Source organism: Cygnus atratus, chromosome 1 (genome assembly GCF_013377495.2).
Source record: "Cygnus atratus isolate AKBS03 ecotype Queensland, Australia chromosome 1, CAtr_DNAZoo_HiC_assembly, whole genome shotgun sequence".
Taxonomy (NCBI): Eukaryota; Metazoa; Chordata; class Aves; order Anseriformes; family Anatidae; genus Cygnus; species Cygnus atratus.
Window position 1 is genome coordinate 734303 of NC_066362.1, and position 18186 is coordinate 752488.

General features: G+C 63.3%; 1 protein-coding gene across 6 annotated transcripts in view; it reads left to right on the plus strand.

Moving 5' to 3' along the window:
• The window catches only part of SBF1 (SET binding factor 1), a 74111-nt gene that overhangs the window by 41986 nt on the left and 13939 nt on the right, over nt 1-18186 (plus strand). For 5 of the 6 annotated variants that reach the window (XM_035569297.1, XM_035569298.2, XM_035569300.2 and 2 more), the window contains exons 3-20: nt 976-1113; nt 1235-1363; nt 4055-4165; nt 6881-6986; nt 7508-7640; nt 9001-9109; nt 10030-10143; nt 10850-10927; nt 11468-11581; nt 13646-13774; nt 14013-14111; nt 14733-14937; nt 15311-15423; nt 15914-16063; nt 16202-16270; nt 16960-17118; nt 17306-17565; nt 17822-17994. In XM_035569297.1, coding sequence (XP_035425190.1) covers nt 976-1113; nt 1235-1363; nt 4055-4165; nt 6881-6986; nt 7508-7640; nt 9001-9109; nt 10030-10143; nt 10850-10927; nt 11468-11581; nt 13646-13774; nt 14013-14111; nt 14733-14937; nt 15311-15423; nt 15914-16063; nt 16202-16270; nt 16960-17118; nt 17306-17565; nt 17822-17994 — 2389 coding nt within the window. The remainder of the gene's footprint in view (nt 1-975; nt 1114-1234; nt 1364-4054; nt 4166-6880; nt 6987-7507; nt 7641-9000; nt 9110-10029; nt 10144-10849; nt 10928-11467; nt 11582-13645; nt 13775-14012; nt 14112-14732; nt 14938-15310; nt 15424-15913; nt 16064-16201; nt 16271-16959; nt 17119-17305; nt 17566-17821; nt 17995-18186) is intronic. The other variant, XM_050708375.1, reaches the window with a different exon arrangement.

Here is an 18186-nt window from a genome sequence, read left to right on the forward strand (position 1 = left end):
TGGAAGCAGCTTTCAGCAGCGAGGGCTGGAGCGGGCATTTCTGCCTGTCCGGCCCTGTGGCCTTCCCGCTCTCAGCCCCCGTTTTGCTGAAATCGCCTCATCCTCAGGGCTGCCAGACTGTGGCCGCAGAAGCTGCCACGTTTCCCTGCTCTCCAAGCACTTTCTGTGAGGTTCCAAAACTACTGGGAATTTTCCAGCGTACACCAGCCAAACGCGGGTGCTGAGGAGGGGAAATGCAGAAAAATCCCTTGAGATTTTGAAACCCTGCGGGGAGTTCTGGGGCTGGAATTACCCGCCGGGCCCGGGAGGGTGTTTGGGAAGTCCCCAGGAACCAGCCAAGCCGCGCGCTGGAGCCGGCTGCAGCACGGAGCAGCCCGGGTCGGCGCTCCCGGCCCCGCAGGAGCAGTGCCCCCTCCCGGAGCTCTACACCCGCACCCCGGCCTCACCCCGCAGCCCCAACCAAGCCCCGCAGCCCCAGCCGAGCCCCACAGCCCCAACCGAGCCCCACAGCCCCAACCAGGCCCCTCAGCCCCAACCGAGCCCCACAGCCCCAACCGAGCCCCACAGCCCCATCCGAGCCCCGCAGCCCCAGCCTCATCCCACGGCCCTGGCCTCACCCCACAGCCCCGGCCTCACCCCATCTGGAGGAGCTGCGCAGAGCCCAGCGCGGATCCTGCGGGCACCGCTCCCGAGGCGCAGCTCAGCCCCAGCCCTCTGCCAGCTCTGGGCTGGGCACGGGGCGGCAGCGGGTCCCGGCGCCCCTTGCCCTTCCGTGGGTGCCTCTGCGGAGGACAGGGGCTCTAGCAGTGCTCCCCCTGGAACAGAGCTGCTCATGTGCTGCCGGCGGTGGCAGAGCCCTGCGTGCCCCACGGCAATGCGTTACTGCAGCGAGCTCCCGGCACAATGCGGGGGCACAGGGCAGCGTGCAGCCCCCCGGCCCTGCCGCCTGACCCCCTCCCCTGCTCTCTCCTGCAGTTCTGCCAGCCCAGCGGCTGGCAGCTCTTCACGGAGAGGAACCCCCCCACCTTCTTCGTCGCCGTGCTGACCGACATCAACTCGGAGCGGCACTACTGCGCCTGCTTCACCTTCTGGGAGGCCGTGGAGAGCGCGCAGGTACCGCGGGCTGCTGGGGAGGGTGCCTGGTGCTACGGGTTCCTGGTTTCCCGTATTGGAAGAACCTGGGATTTGGGAGAGGGAAGGGTATCTGATGTGGCTGATCCGCGTGTCTCCGTAGCCTCAGAGCCACCCCAGGAATGGAGAGGAGGAGGAAGAGTCGTCGTCATCTCCTGTTCAACCGGCACAGCTCTTTGCTCCCAAAAGCCTGGTGCTGGTGTCGCGGCTGGACCACGCGGAGGTCTTCAGGGTAAGTCTGAAATGATCTGGGAGAGGGGAGACAAAGAAGAGCAACCTGAGTGAAGACCTCGAGGTTGTGGGAGCCACAGGAGGCCACGCAGCCCCCCAGCACCATGTGCTGCCAGAGCCCAGCCCGCTCCCTGCGCCCCGTCTGGCGGCACCGCCGCGCTCAGCGCACTGAACCCAAACGTCTGCCTGCAGAGCAGCAAACCTGGGACCCGGCCACGCTGGGCAGCTGGTGGCCTTGACCCAGTTTTGTTAATGCAAAAACCGTGAAGCACAGCCTGTTCCTGTACGGCCTTTATCTTGGCCATCTGTGTTTTCCTCAAACTCGTTGCATTATGTGGCTGGAAAAGGTTTGGGAGGGCACGGGCTGCAACCTGGCACCTTCATAAAGCTCTGCCCTGCACGCGTGGGGAAGCAGCTCTCCGGTGGGGCCAGTGTGGTCGGGCAGCGTCCGCTGCTAGCCCAGGTGCTGGGCTTGTGGAGGGTGGCATTTTCCACCAGGCTGGGCTCTATTCTTCCTTTTTTCCCTCCTGCTGTGAGGATATCACTTCTGGGTAGCTGCCCCGTGCCGGAGTCTCTTGTTCTCAGCCTGCCCCGTGGGCACGGGGTGTTCCTTGGGGGTGTTCAGCCACTGCGCCCTCCCGGTGGTAATAACTGACAGGGAAAAATATCGCTGCATTCTTCGGCCTGGAGCTGCTTCAAACAGACCTCGGGCTTCACAGGACCCCAGGGCAGCTGAGGCTGGTGGGGACGTCCCGCCGGGACGTCTGTTCCAGCCCCTCCTCGAGCCGGGTCAGCTGGAGCCGGTCACCCAGGACCTCCGACTGGCTGGGTTTGAGAGGTGCAACGACTGCAGCGTCTCGGGGCAGCCTGGGCCACGCTCAGGCACCTTCACAGCAAGGCAGGCCACGCGCCTCATAGCCTCGTACCTAGGTGTGTTGCTGGGAAGGCGTCTGCGCGTACGTGAGGCCGTGGTGGCTGAGGGGTGGCAGGAAAACACAGAGACCCTTCGGTGAGAGCAGTGACACCGGGACAGGAGGGAGCGTGAGAGCAGATGGGAGCTGGGACCCTGAAACCATTCCCCTCACCGTGAGCAGTTGCATCCTGTGTTCGTCTTCACATCGGGGATGAGCTTTGCCGTGTCCAGCCCTCCGTGGAGCTGAGACTCCCCAAAACGCAGGAGCTGCTCGTGGTCGGGGTCCGAGAGGGCAGAGCGAGGTCAGCCAGGCCGCCGTGCCTGCCGCACGGGGCAGGAGCCGGTTGTGCTCGGGGATGTTTTCGGAGGAAAGTGGGTCAGCTCGCTTGTTGCCCAACACAGACGTTTCCTGCAAGAGCGCCTGGAGCCTGGCTGACACGGCTCCCAGCTCGATGTCTGCCTACCTGCCCGCTCTGCTCCACTGCTCTCGCTGGGAGGCCGAGCAATGTTTGCATTGCTCGCTTGGCTGCTTGATTTCAGCACTCAGCTGCGTGAGTTATCCGCCTCAGTGATTTCGGGGGAACAGGTTAGCGACAGGAGTATTGCAGTCTGTGCTTTTGGGCCCTGGGTTCTGTCCCCCTTAAGCTACGACAAAATCAGAAATGTCACTGGGGATCTGTGAGGGGGAATCGGGCCCTGGAGCTGGGTCGCTGTTGCAGGTGTTCGGTGGTTTTGTTTTCAGCAGCGTTTGCTGCTCACCTTGCTGTTCCCTGCCCCTCCCAGCAGAAGGGGGACAGGTAAAACCTCATGGTTTGGCCTTCGGTTGAGCGGATGAATTTCACGGCTGAGTTTGAAGTGCAGCCTGTTACTTCCCCAGCACACGGCTCGAGTTGTCCTGGCCCCTTCTCGTCTCTGAAGCGGTCTCTGCACAGCCCCAGACCTTGCCCTGCTCACCCTCGGTCAGCGTGGTGCTGGGCTGGGGTCGTGGTCCCGGCTCCCTCCGCTGCGTGGCCAGCAGAGCTGTGTGTGTCCGTGTGTCCGTGTGTCCGTGGGCAGGCAGGAACGGGAACTCGCTTCTCACTCAGCACCCGTCCCCGATTCTCTCCTAAAGGCCCAGTGACGACGTCCTCTCTTCCTACCAACATGGAGAGATGGTTTGAGAAAAAACAGGGGGTGCCTTGAAGACAAATTCCTCGAATTCCTAGTTACATATCTGTGTATTATAGTAGCTCTTCGTGTCCCAGCAGAGGACGTGTTGAACACTGCCCCGTACCTGTGCCCCTGTGCAGGAGCTGACGCCGGCTCCTCAGTGTGTGCAGCCAGAAGAGCAGTGCCCAGCCGCGGTGCCTCAGCAAGCCCTCGGTGACCAAGGGGACTCCTCCCTGTCCGTTGTTCGGGGTTTTTATGAGACTTGGTTAAACTGTGCAGGGACCAGGAGTGCTGGAGAATTCCCCCTCTGCCTGTGGAGCCCTTGAGTCCCACTGCCCCGTTCATGCTGAGCCCACCGGGGCAGCCCCGTGCTGGGAAGGTGCTGCTGGCTGGGAGCAGGCTGGGCACGGGCTGAATGTCCCGTCCCTGCCGACAAGGACTCGCTGTGGGAAGCTTCAGGGGAGGCCTCGAGCACTGCACCCAGGGCTTGGCTGTCACGGGGCGTGCTCCTGTCTGGGACAGGCGCTGGGAGGCACAGGGAACGGTGCCCGGGCTGGAGGCCCTCGCGCTGCTCCGGTTCCTGTCTGCCCCCTGCGCCGGTGCTCAGCCGCGCTGTGCTTCCCTCTGCAGAACAGCCTGGGCTTGATCTACACCATCTACGTGGACGGACTGAGCGTGTCCCTGGAGAACGTCATCGGGAACCTCCTGACGTGTACCATCCCCATCACCGGGGGAGCTCAGGTGGGTAGCCTGCCCGCGCCCTCTCCCACCTCCCCGTGCTTCTGCCTCACGCGGCTCCCGCAGAGCGGAGGCGCGGGGCCGGGATGTGCCACTCGGCTGCGTCCTGGGCGCTGGGCTGGGCTGAGCTGAGCAGGGCTGCTTGGGTCTGCAGGCAGCAGCTGGCTCTGCGTGCTGGCTGCTGCCAAGCTGGCACTGCTGCTGGCACGGCATTGACTAGTGCCCGCAGTGCCTTCCCAAGTGCTTATTAGTAGAAACAGCAAAGCTCTGTGATTTGGAGCAGCTCAGCTCCTGGACCAGCTGAGGCCATCTCGCTGCTTCGCTTGCCGTGGGTAAGCAGCTTTGTCGTGGCTCCCTGCTCCCTGCAGGAGGGAGTGCCGGATGGGCTGACCCCAGCTGCGTAGTGGCAGAGCCGTCTGTGCAAACAACTGCCATGGTCTGTGGTCGCCCCTGCACCAGGGAGGTCTTGCTCCTCCATTCAAGCCTGTCTGATTGCACGGAGAGCTGCTCCAGAGCTGGTCACAGGCTGTCTGTGAGAGTCCCCATCTCGAGGGGGACAGGCCAAGCAGGGCTCCTGTTTGCTAGATGAACGGCTTGGAGCTCTCTTCTCAAACCACTGGCTTGTGCCCATGCATGGCCAGCATCTGTGATTGTTGGACAGAGCTGGAGGAGCAACAGCCTTGCTTGTGCCCAGAGCAGGCCACCAGAAAGAGCCCTCCCCGTTCCCCCCCGAGCCGTGTGTTCCTCTTGTGCTGCTCCTCCTGCTCCAGGAAGGCCAGCTGGGCTGCAGGCCCACGTGAGCAGCAGATGGGTGTAAGGGGTGTAAGGTGGGTGATGGGTGAAAGCAGATGGGTGTAATTAGCTCCTCGCTAATTGACGAGGAGATGGAAAAAGTGGAGAGCGCCCAGCTGGAGCCCCTGTCTGGAAGCACTTGGAGACAGCAGCATAAACCCCTGGAGCTGTTTTGCCATGCTAACCCCTGGAAGATCGCCACGGATGTGGCACTTGTTCCTGCAGTGGCTTCACTTTCAGCTGCTCAGCAAAAGGCAGCGTCCAATTCTGCACCCAGGGGAAGGAGCTTTTGCAAGGCCCTGGCTGTGCTGCAGGTCCTCGGTGCGTGGAGGCTGAGTTCCTCCCACCACCGAGGTCCATGACCCTAGGGGGCGGCCGCTCTCCTGCACCCGTGTAGGTTCCTGGTGCGGGTGCTTTCTGCCGGGCAGCGATGCCCCGTGGGCTGGCTTCATGGCCCAGCCTAAGTTTGGTGCTGCCCCGATGGCCCAGAGCGCTGCAGGTCCCGGGGGGCTGAGCTGTGCAGGGCTGTGTGCCGGTCACACCCCGCTCCGGAGCAGGAAGCAAGGGCTGGGGCTGTGCCAAGCGTCCCGGGCTGTGTCCGGCTGCGGGTGCGGGCAGCGGCTCTCCTGCAGGAGCTGCCCAGGGCTGTCTGACTCCGTCTGGTTCCTCCCAGGTGGAGCCTGTCAGCAGCAGGCAAGGCAAGGAGAGGCCTCGGACCTGGGAGGCCTCTGGAGATGCCGTGGCTCAGTGAGCCGTGCGTTTTGGCACAGTTGTTCGTCACCTCCCGGTTCTTGCAGGATCGATCTGTGCCATGGGGACAAGTAGCGTGCTGCAGGGAGGACAGATTGTTGGTGGCGCTTCCCTTCCTGTGCTTCACCTGTTCCCCCGCGGTGTCCCGAAGCTCTCTCTCAGTGTGGCATTCACTGCTTTTGCTTTGTCTGTGTGCACCTCTCCTCCTCTGAGGGCGCTGGTCTCTGCTTCGCGTCGGCTGTGTGTGTGTCTCCCCTCGCCTGGCTGTGTCCGTGTGTTTCTAACTGACTGTGCTATCTCTGTCTGTCCCTATCTCAGCCTGACGCGGACGACGAAGCAGCGGTACGCACACCTTCTCTTTCATCGGGTCTGTCTCCTCGTTAGCCACCTCTCACTCCCGCTGGGAAGGCTCGGGGGCCGTGCACCCTGCAGTGCCGGGTCCGTCCCCAGCGCGGGCACGGAGCCCTGGCCGTGCGTGGGGCTGCGCTCCGGGCAGCAGGGCTGCTGTGCTCTGCCTCCCCTGGGGCTTGTGAAAACCTGGCCTGCTGGGCTGGCAGAGCGGGTCAGGGGTGCTTGCTCTGCGCGGCCAGCCCGGCGTTCGGGGGCAGCCTCCTGGGCTGTTGCGGTGGCGTGAGCTCTCGCGGCTGCGTGGGGCTGAGCGGGGAGGTGGGTCGCGTGGCGAAACCTCCTGTTGCAGAGCGGCGTGTCCCTGGAGAGGCGCAGAGAGAGGAGCGCAGCGATCCGGGGCTGCCCTCGTCTCTCTGGGGAGAGGCTGAGGACCTGGAGGGCCTCCCAGTGCCGCTGCGAATGAGCTGAAAAATTGCCCCTGGGTAGAAGACGTGGGGCTGTGCCCAGCGTGCCCGCCCCAGCCCCTATCCCAGGAGCCGAGCAGGGACAGCTCTGCCTGGATGTGGCCTCGCCTGAGGCTGCAGAGAGCTGGCACAGAGCTGGCGCTGCAGCCCCTGCCTGGTGGTGCTGGGGGGCACGGCGCAGGCGAGCTGCTCCTCGGGCACGGAGCTCCCGGAGAGCCCTCGCGAGCCGCGGCACGGCTCTGCCCCGCTCCCACAAGTGCTGCCGAGGGCTCGGTCCTGACCCCACGTTGTGGGGCTTTGGGCTGCTGCCGGCACTGTCCCCTTGCACGGTGCAAGCCCCGGACACATCTGCTTTGTCTTGCAGAGGACGATCTCCCTGGGCGCGGGGGACAGGCAGGTGATCCAGACGCCCATCAATGACTCGCTTCCCGTCAGCAGCTGCAGCGTGGCCCTGCTCTTCCGTCAGCTCGGTGAGACTTCTCCCCGCGCCTCCTTCTCACCGGGTCCGGTGCCAAGGCCAGCGCAGCGCTGGGCTGCAGCTCCCACCACGTCTGCAGCCCGGTGTGGGGGCTCGGGGCTGTGCTCCCGCTGCAGCCCCGTCGGAGCGAGCCCCGCCGCAGCCCAGCTCTGCCTTCCCCTCGGTGGGGAAGGGCCGTGGCTCTTCCCCGGCTGGGAGCAGGGCTGTGGCCAGGTCTCACCGCGGGCATGCCAAGGGCCTGGCTGGCAGGCGTGGGCGCAGAGCCGTGCTGCCATGTCCTTGTGCCACCAACAGAAGGGTCTTGGCAGCCTCGGCAGAGCCCCCGAGCACCATCCCCAAGGGAGGGCACTCCGTGGGTGGCCCAGCAGTGGCTCCCTGCAGGACGTCAGCCCCTCCGTTGTGCACGGCGTGGAGATGGGAGTGGGATCCGTCCGGGTGGGGTGTAACGGTCTGTGCTGGAGCAGAGGAGGGGAACCCTCGTTTCTGAGTGCTCTTCTCTCCCTTCCTCCCCAGGGATCACCAACGTGCTCTCTCTCTTCTGCGCAGCGCTTACTGAACACAAGATCCTGTTCCTCTCCAGCAGCTACCAGAGGCTCACCGACGCCTGCCGGGCTCTCCTCGCGCTCATGTTCCCCCTCAAGTACAGGTGAGGGAAGCGCCCTGCTCCCCGAGCCCTCAGCGGAGCTGGAGGCAGCTGGGGCACCACGACCGGCCAGGCCATTTGCCACCCCCTCGCTCCGTGCCCTGGCTGGTGAATAACTGCGTTTGGGGCATTGCCAGCGCAGGGCAGGTGAACGCAGCATGGGCAACGTGAAGGATTTGTTCTTGGCTGTGCTCACGGCTCCTCTCCTGGAGCCTTTGGTGTGCACAGCAGTGTAATTCCCCAGGTGCCTCCAGCAGCGAAGGGCTGTGAGCTTCCCACCCGCTGCCTCCTGCCTTTCCTGGTACAGGCGGGGAATCGAGGCACTAGCCTTGGGGGCAGGCAGCGAGGCATCACTACAGCGCCTGCAGCTCCTGGAGCTGCTGCCACAACTGCTCCCAGCCTTGGAGGGAGGGCAGCAGGGCTGGGGGGCTGGGGGGATGTGTGGATGCCCCGTAGTGTGCTCGGAGGGGCCGGCGGGGCATAGTGCCCCAGAGGCCATCCCTTCCACTCTCTCATAGCTCCCCCTGTGCGGAGCACAGAGCCTCTGGGCACCACTTCTGCGGGCAGCCCGGCCCCAGCCCCAGCGTCCCACTGGGCAGGGCTGGGTGCTGGAAGGCTTCCAAAGACCCACGGGGCAGATCCTGCCCCCAGGACGGGGCACGCACACACGGAGCTGTTGTTTTCAGGCCCGGGGCTGAGCGGCTGCGGTGACTCCCGCGGGACAGCCGGCACCCTGCTCACCCTCCTGGGGCGGTGGGGATACGGTGGCCAGCAGGGACCCAGCCCACAGCCCGCCTGCTGCTGCACATCCCCATGTAGGACAGTTCCTGTGGCTGCCAGCTCCTGTCGTGCTGTTTCCACACTGGCCTGCCGTATTCCCAGGCTGCAGAAAGGCTGTTTGTAGTCCAAAGAAAGCTTTCTTTTGGATTTAAATTGCTGTGCTGGGAACCTTTCCCTCAGTCAGACTTGGGCTGTAACTCCAGGGCCAGGGAACGATCATGGTCTGTGTCCACAAGCACTCAGAAACCTCGCACAGCTGTAAGACTCGTATTGTCTCGGGGGCTGACAGTGGCAGACGAAAATCTGCTTTCCTGGGAACGCGGTCACCCCACAGCTCTGTCCTGCAGACCATCAGCTGCCCGTGGAACAGAGAAAGGATGGGTTCAGGGTGCTGCGCTTGCCGTCTCCTCATGTCCTAGCACGTAAACCCTGCTCAGGGACACGCCGGTGTGCTCCTGGCAGGAGAGCGCTGCGATGGGCAGGATGGTGGGCTGAGCTCTGCCAGGGGGGCTGCGTGGGGAGGACGGGGCCGGGCACCGAGCAGGGCTCTGCCGGCTGCAGCGATGACCTTTTCTGCTTGCAGTTTCACATACGTGCCCATCCTGCCTGCGCAGCTCCTGGAAGTGCTGAGCACACCGACGCCCTTCATTATCGGAGTCCACTCCATCTTCCAGTCGGAGACCCAGGAGCTGGTGAGAACCCCCCCCATGCCCTGTCCTGGGGGCTGGGAGCGGGGACTGGGCCGGGGGAAGCAGCGGGGCCATGTGCCAGTGATCCCAGAGAGAAAACGGCCCTGAAAGGCGCCCGGCTCAGCAGGCTGGGCACCCAGCTTGCACCCGGCGTGCTGTCCTGGCCAGGCAGCTCGGCCACGAGCCGGGGGGGCTGCCTGGGGCTGCCTGGGCAGGGCTTCAGGTCTCCAGTCGGCCAGCAGCGCCTGGGTTAACTGAGGGTTTGAGTTTGAAACTCAGCTGGCAGCACTGGTCCAAGAGGCTGTGTTGGCACTTCAGCCCGACAGACTTCAGTGCAGAAACTGAATTAAATCAAAGCATAATGAGCCTGATCCAAACTGAAACAAGCTTTTGTGCAGCCTTCCGAACAAGCTGAGAAGTGCCGTTTGGGTTAAGCGGGGTGGCGTACGCGCTGGGGCTGGCATCGGTGTCTGTTCTCCATGAGACGTCTCACCCAGCTGAGGAGTCCGATGCCACAAAGCCACGATCGGTGACCCAGCCTCCCGAGCAGGGCTGCGTCCCTCTTCGTCCCTCTTCTGCCGGCTTTCCTCCCCTGCTGCTCCCTCACATCTGGCTTGCCCCTGGTTTTCTGGGTGCCATTGCCGTGGGCTCCGTGCAGCCGGGTGCCTCCACTGCAGGCAGTGGTGGGATCCTGTTACAGCTGTGGTATTGCACGTGTCTGGGTGCAGTGACAGTGGGTAAGGGGAAATTGCTGCTGAAGGCCAGAGTGCTCTGAGCTTGCAGAAGACAGAGAGGAGACAAGCTGGGGTTCCCCAAGGTCCCCCCCTTGGCCAGGCTCCTTCCCCCGTTAGCTCCCCGTCGGCAGCAGGAGGCGGTGGCAGTGCCCCAGCCTGGCCTCATCTCATGCCTGTCCCCCCTTGCAGCTGGATGTTGTTATCGCAGACCTGGACGGCGGGACGGTGAACGTCCCTGAGTGCGTGCACATCTCCCTGCTCCCTGAGCCGCTGCTGCAGCAGACCCGGGAAGCCCTCTCCATGGTAAGTGCTGCGGCTTCTCCCCACCTCCAGGGTGCGGGCACCTGGGGAGCGTGGGGGGAACGGGCAGAGCGGAGCTGAGGGCAGGGCTCCTACCTCAGGGTCCCCCTGGCCGTGCCGCACAGGACCTCTCCTGATCCCGATGGCCTCTGCTGCGTGGCAGTGCTGCAGGGGGTCCCTCTGCCAAAGGTTTCTGGGAATCAGGTGGCTGGCTCCCAGCCCTCGGGCAGGAAGCAGCTGCAGCCCTGAAGCTGCTTTCTGGCTGCTAGCGCGTTCCCAGAGCCTGCCGGCCGTGCGAGTGCGTGCCCAGGACAGCGCAGGCAAACAAAGGCTGGGCGCCTTGGGCCCCGCTGCCTGTGGCCGGGGGGAGGGGGGGCTGAGCTCCGCTACATGCGTGAGCCCTGGTCACAGCCTGGCCGTGCCAAGCACCAGCCCCTCCGTGGCACGCGTTTCCCCAGTTCTAACAAGGACATGGAGCTGGAGAGGCAGCCGCCGAGCTGTCCCTGGGCAGCTGTGTCCAGCCACGGGGAGCCCGTGGCACAGCGGGGGGGTTCTGATGGCTGGCGGCCGCAGCCCAGCCCTGCAGGTTGCGGGACCCACACCTCGTCCGTGGGTCCTGCCGGGCTCCCGGGGAGCGCTGCTGCACGGTGCCCAGCTGGGAGGACAGATCCCCGCGGGCTCGAGCATGCTTTGTGCCCTGTCTGTGCAGGTCTTGGACCCAGAGCTGGAGGTGGCTGATCTCGCGTTCCCCCCGTCCACCGTTTCTGCCTCTTCCCTCAAAATGCAGGTGAGTGGAGTGGGAAGAGAGGAGGCGCAGGGCCTCGCCGCTTCGGGAGCGGAGAGCCCCCGCCGCGAGGCTGCCGGCCCTGTGGGCACCGCGCTCCGTGGGCACGGAGCAGGCTGGCACAGAGCAGGCTGGCAGAGCTGCAGGCTGGCACAGAGCAGGCTGCCCCGCACTCAGCACCGCTGCCTCTGCGGGTGGGGGCTCAGCACGCTGCCCCCAGCCCCGGGACGTGCTCCGACCTGGAGCCGGCAGCACTGCCAGAGGGGGCTCAGCGCGCGGTGCCGGTGTGCTGCCCTGCCGGGAGCGGCACCTTGGGCCCCGGGGCTGAGAGCTCCTTCCTCCGTGCGTGGTGTCAGGGACGCTGTGAAGGGCAGAGCACGGGGGATCCGTCTGCCTCTCCCTTTTCCCTTGAACCTTTGGATTTCCTGCCCCGCTCAGCAGAGGCCGAGCCTGACACGTGGCTCGGATCTTGGGTGGAAACTTCTGCCCTGCTTGCTGGCTGCTCCTCGCCCCTCTGACCGTGCCGCCCGTCCCTGTTCGCAGGACAAGGAGATCCGGGCTGTCTTCCTTCGCTTGTTTGCACAGCTGCTGCAGGGCTATCGCTGGTGTCTGCACATCATCCGCATCCATCCCGAGCCGGTCATCCGCTTCCACAAGGTACGGCCAGGACAGAGGCACGTGGGGTGGTGGGAGGGCAGGAAACCTCGGGGCTCGGCCAGCAGGGGCGGGCAGGGGACGTGCGGCTGCAGGGACTCTGCTCCTCCTGCCCCAAGGCCTTCTGCCCGCACAGCAGGGTTATTTTTTCAGGCTGCGTTGTAGGTCTGTGGATAAACTCTTTACCAAAGGGGTTGAATTAAGGTTGGGGAGAGTTAATCTGTGGGAAGGTTTGCACAAATACAGCCGTATCTAGAAATAAAGACCTGCGTTGCCAGCAGGTGACTGCCCTGCACCATCGCCAGCTCCACCTGCATCCCTTGTTTGTCCTTGAGCATCCCGAGGTCCCGTGGGTCAGATACCATTTCCCTGTTCGTGCCCACACGTAGTCAGATGCACCACAGCTGACGTTCATGTGCCTGGTGTCGTGCAGAGGCTTACAGAAGGCATCCCTCGCGTCGCAGACTGGAGCTGTGGGTTTTCTTAAATCCAGGAAGTCTAGGGAAAATCTTCAAGTCCAGGCAAAGGAAGCAGAGCCTGGGGAGACGAGGCAGGCAGGGCCGGCCGATCTGGGTGCCTTGGGGCTGTTGGCAAGTGCAGGGCAGGGAGAAGAGGAAAATATTTGAGGTGTTCAGGGGTCCGTGGGGAGACCAAGCACAGGAGAAGACAACAGATGGGGAGAGAGCAGAGGGACTCGGGCGCTGCAGCTCAGCGTGGCCACGTCAGCTGCAAGCAGCTCGCCCCTCGCCGCTGCCCACACCGGGCCCGTGGGGACCAGCGGGCTGGAGCACAGCGTGGGGGCAAAACCTCGGTCCTGCAGAAGTGTGCGGGGGGCAGGCGTGAGCACGCCTGTGCTGTGCACGTCCCGGGCGTGTGCATCGCCAGCACTGCCCAGTGCTGGAGGATTCGTGCTGGCCTCTGATGTTTAAAATCAGCACTGAGTTCTTAAAGGTTTTGAATGATTTTTTTTATGCTCAGTAAATGTTTATTGCTGACAAGATTCACGTGTTCCATAAAATTATAAGCACGCAGTAAACCCAAGAAAAACTTTACTTTTTACCTTTACCTTGGTAAACAGCTATAGAGCTTATGAAGCATAACAAACCTCCACTTCATAAAACCATCACGTGCAGCAGCTGCGTACGGTACAAAATAGCCTGAATTCCGCTCATTTGGCTGCTTTGGCCACAGCAGCATCTCAGAAACATCCCATTCTTGCCCAAACAGCCACACTGATTGCTTGTAGCACCCTGCAGCCCTGCTCCCAGCGTCTCACTGGGCGGGTGAGGGTGCTGGGGGAGCAGGGAGCCCCGCAGCAGCTGGGGACCAGCTCCCTGCTCACCTGCCCAGGGGAAGGTCCCGGGGCCTTTGGGTAGCCCTGGTGCCTCAGGCTGCCTTTGTGGGCAGTGGTGAGATGCCTTCAGAGGCACAGTGGGGCAAGAGGCCGGGTGAGCAAGCATTCAGGGTGAGGTCCTCGCTGCAGATGCTGGAAGGAGCCTGCTGTGGGAACGGAGAGGGGAGAGCTGATCTCCTCTCTGTGACTGCTGGTGGGTTGGGAGGGTGGCATGGAGCTGGGGCAGGGCTGGCAGGGGAAGGGTCGGCACCCAGAGGTGGTTGGGCACTGGGATGGGCTGCCCAGGGACGTGGTCGGGCACTGGGACAGGCTGCCCAGGGACGTCGTCGGGCACTGGCACCGAGCTGCAGGAGTTCGGGAAGCATTTGGGCAATATTAGATGCATGGTTTAGCTCTTAGGTTTCCTTTGTGGAGCCGGGAGTTGCCTCAGCGATCCTGGTGGCTCCCTCCCAACTCGGGATATTTTGGGCTTCTGCGCGCCCGTGGCTGCTGAGCCCCACCTGCCTCCGGGTGCACACGGGCTGGTGCTCAGGCAGCGTGCCCTGCTTGCCCCGCGTCTGTCCTGCTGCAGACCCAGGACGTGCCCCCAGCTCAGTGGGCTGGGTGCAGGCATCTCTGCTAACCCATGGGGACGGGGCCCTCGCCGTGCCGCCCACGCCAGGACGGCCGCCGTGCTGCCGTGCTGCTGACGGCTCCGCGCTTCCCTGTTGCAGGCAGCCTTCCTCGGGCAGCGGGGGCTGACGGAGGACGACTTCCTCACCAAGGTGCTGGAGGGCATGGCGTTCGCTGGCTTCGTGACCGAGAGGGGCGCCCCGTACCGTGCCATCGACCTGTTCGATGAGGTGAGCAGCCCCCCCGGCCCCTGCCGGCTGCCCCGTGCCGCGCTGCCTTCACTGGGTACGGGTGGGAACGGGTGGGATGCGCTCCCTCCCTCGTTACGGGTGGGGATCCGCCTCGATGCTTGGCTGCGGTGCTGAGCCCGGCCTGGCAGCTGCTGGGGACAGAGCTGGGGCATGGGGAGGGTGGTCGGATCCTGCCCAGCAGGCAGCTGCTCCTCTCACCTGCCTCTCCTCCTTCCAGCTTGTTGCTTATGAAGTGAAGCGCATGCGTGCAGAAGAGGGGAACAAGCAGAAAATACTGCGGCACATCAAGGAGCTGGCAGAGAAGCTTTACAAAAACGTGAGTCCTGAGCACCGGAGGGGAACTGATGGTCTGACGGGGATACGGGGCTGGGAGAACCTGGGTCATAGCCCCGGTCGGTCTGTCCTCCCTCCACTTGTGTTACTGTGAGCTGGTGCTGGAGGCAGTGCTGGCGGTGCTTGTTCCATCCTGCCCTGCACTGTTAGGCGTGGCAGGGCAACTGCTGACGGACCCAAAGGCGTCTGGCCTGGGAATAGGAGCCCTTCTTTTGGGGTGGCCTGGCCATCAGGCACTTCCTTTGCTCTGGAGCAGCTGGCCAGCTGATGCACGTGTTGTATGGCGCAGGTCAGACCTGCTGAGGTCTTCCGAGAGCAGAGCAGCGCCCGTGAGCCCCTTGGGCACCTCAGCCCTGAGCTCCTGACTGGCTTTTTGCTCGCTGCTGAGTTCAGGGCTGGAGTGCTGTCCTTGCAGCTCCTGATAGCAGAGCACGATGGCACTGTAACTAAGGTCTCAGGACTGCAGGCCTGGGGGACTGTAGATCACCTTCTGGGAGAGGAGGAGAGGAGCAGGGGTTGCAGAAGAATGCCTTCCTGAGCCTCCTGCTCTGGGAGGGGACACAACTTCCGTGTGCCTGAAAAGAAACTGTCTTTGCTGTGCCAGGAGAACCCGTACCCCGCAGTGACCATGCACAAGGTGCAGAAGCCCACGGAAGGCTGCCACCTGCGCCTCCACCAGAAGCCTTTTCCCCGTCTGGATGAGGGCACAGTGCAGTGGATCATTGACCAGGCCACGGCCAAGCTGCAGACAGCCCCTCCTGCTGTGAAGGCGGAGAAGAAGTGCATGGTGCCATCGGGCCCCCCCATCGGTACGTGTGCGCAGAGCGTGTCCCCGCAGTGAGGAGCCCTGCCCGGGAGGAGCTCCCCCGTGGCAGTGCCAGCTCTCGGGGTGCCGCCTCACTTCCACACCGCGGCGTGTCCGAGGGTCCCATGCGAGCAAAATGTGGGCAGTCCTGCCTCCTGGCTGAGTGGCAGCGCTGTCCCCGTTAGCTGCTGGCAGCTTGGAGCTCCCTGGGCTCCAGCAGCCAGCACGAGGGAACAGCTGGGACCCTGCAGGATCCTTCCAGCAGGGCTGCTGCAGCCCAGGGCCCTGCCCACACAGAGCCGTGGGGGCACCCCTCGCCCCCCACCCTGGGGTGATGGCCCTGCCCTGCCTGAGCTAACAGCTGACTCTCTCCCCAGCTGCCATCATGGAGCGTAACGGCAACGCCCTGGCCAACAGCGCCCGGCGCCTGGAGGTGGTCAGGAACTGCATCTCTTATGTCTTCGAGAACAAGATGTTAGAAGCCAAAAAGGTGAGGGGCACTCGCGAGGAGCTGCTGGTTGAGGGGAGGCATTGAGGTCACTCTGCCTCTCCTCCGTGACGGGCTGGGGAGGCCGTTCCTTGCCTCTGTCCAGATCTCTCCTGAGCAGCTCTGTTGCCATACGGGCACTTGTTCTCGCAGCCCTGTTCCTCCCTGCTCTGTCCCTGGGCTTTTGGCTGATCCTTCCATTGCACCAGGGTCTCCCAGTGCCCCTCAGGGTCTGTCCCACGGAGGTGGCCGGGCTGGGGTCCTATCCCCCAGCCTTGCTGAGCAAGGAGCCCCGCTGAGCTGTGCTCCAGCTGGCCAGATGGGGATGCTCTGGTTTGCATCCGCGTTGGATCAGCTGCCTGTAGACACCGTGGTGTCAGCCCATGCAGCCAGAACGTGAAGCCCCTCCTGCACCTCTCCTTGCGGGCTGCCCTTGACCTCACCGTCTCCCAGAGCTCAGCTGGGCCCCATCTTTCTGCTCTTCCTCCCACAGCTATTCCCCGCTGTGCTGCGAGCCATGAAGGGCCGAGCAGCCCGGCACTGCCTGACCCAGGAGCTGAACCTGCACGTGCAGCAGAACCGGGCCGTGCTGGACCACCAGCAGTTTGACTTCGTAGTCCGCATGATGAACTGCTGCTTGCAGGTAGGAGAGGGGCTGGGGGAGCACATGCCTTCAGGAAGGGGAGCGTGTCCTGCTGGGGGAGGCAGCGTTGTGCAGGGCTGGGGGTAGATTGGGGTGTCTTGCAGGGAATCCTCCTGTAAGCTCTGTTCCCTTCCCCAGGACTGCACGGCCATGGACGAGCATGGGATCGCAGCTGCTCTCTTGCCACTGGTCACTGCTTTCTGCCGAGTGAGTACCTGCAGTGCCCTGATGCCTGCTGTAGCCTTGCAGGCTCCGAGCTCCTTGGAGGCCACAGGGGCTGGTAGTGTGAAGGGCCGAGAGCCAGTGCCGCAGCCAGGCTAGAGGCAGATTTTTCCCTTCAGTTCCCAGAGCATGGGGTCCTGTCCAGGAGCTCCCAGCCACGCCAGCCCTGCTGTCTGTACCAGTCTCCGGGCCCAGGGTTTCCAAAGTGGCTGGAACGTGTTGGGAAGGGTGCTCAGAAACTGGGGATGTTCTCATTATCAGTCAGGCTGGGCTCAGGTCATAGAATCAGCTAGGCTGGAAAAAACTTCAAGATCATCAAGTCCAACTATCAATGTGACATACTGAGGGCCATCGCTATACCGTGTCCCTTAGTGCCACGTCCACAAATCTCTTAAATACCTCCAGGGTTGGAGACCACCACTTCCCTGGGCAGCCTGTCCCAGCACTTGATAGATTCTGCCTTCCAAAACCTATCTCTGGCTCGGGGCCCTGTTGGGCCCTGGGTCAGCGCTGAGCAAATCTGAGAAGAGTTTGCAAGGAATGGTTGGAGGAGCTCTGGTACAAGCGTCCCTCCTGCCTGCCCAAGGGCACAGGCGAGAGAAAGGATCAGCTGGGGAGGAGAGGTTGGCACAAAGGCCGTGTCTGCATGCAGCTTCTGTCTTCTGCTTCCTCAGAAACTGGGCCCAGGCATCACGCAGTTTGCCTACAGCTGTGTGCAGGAGCATGTGGTGTGGACCAACATCCAGTTCTGGGAGGCGATGTTCTACTGCGATGTGCAGAACCACATCCGAGCCCTGTACCTGGACAGCAACGAGGAGAACCACACGGAGGAGGTGAGGCGGCGGTGTCGGGGTTCCCGCAGAGCAGCTGCATGGGAGCAGCCCTCCTAGGTCCACAGGCTGATAGGGACGGACGAGGGACTGCAGCCTGCTGTTGGAGACTGCTCTGGGAGCAGCGGGGTGAAGGCTGGCAGGTCTCCTGTCCGTGCAGACCTCTGACACGTCCTTCCACCTCCTTCAGGAGAGCATGGAGGAGCCACAGGAAGCCAAGTCTGCCCTCGAGATAGCATCAGAGCAGCTGAGACTCTGGCCCACCATGAGCCGAGAGAAACAGCAGGAGCTGATCCAGAAGGAGGAGAGCACCGTTTTCAGCCAGGCCATCCACTACGCCAACCGCATGAGCTACCTGCTGCTGCCTCTTGACACCAGCAAGAACCGCCTGCTGCGCAGCTCTGGGCTGGGGGACGTGGAGAGTGTCAGCAACAGCCTCGTCACCAACAGGTACGTTGAGCACAGTACCGAGAGCACACCTTGGTGCGATACCTGGGCATCCGGATCATTCAGCCGCGAGGCAGGATTGCTGCAGGTTGCGCTGCCCAGGGCTGTTCCACGTCAAGAGTGGAACCCCTGGGTTCATACGAAGAGAGGGATGAAGACTCCTTTGAACTCTGCCTGGCATGGGCAGGGGCCTCCTGCTATAGTTATGGCAGTGGAGGGAGGTACTCTGAGCTAAGTCTTCTCTGCTTCTGTATGGCAGCATCGCTGGCAGCGTGGCTGAGAGCTATGACACAGAGAGTGGATTCGAGGACGCCGAGAGCTCCGATGTGGCCAACTACGTGGTGCGATTCATCAACCGCTTTGTGGACAAAGTCTGCACGGAGAGCGGGGTCACCAACGAGCACCTCAAGGGGCTGCACGTCATGATCCCTGGTAATGTGCCCTGCAGCTCTGCTGGGGGGTGGGCGGCCGTGTGATCCCACTGCAGACCCTTCCTGATCAGCTGGGGGTCTGCTCGCGAGGGGATTCTGAAAGAAGCAGCGAGAAGGGCAAAAGAGGAGCACTCCGTGCTACAGGGCAGGTTGCCTGGGGAGCGTGTAAGATAACGCGTTGCTCATGGTCTCT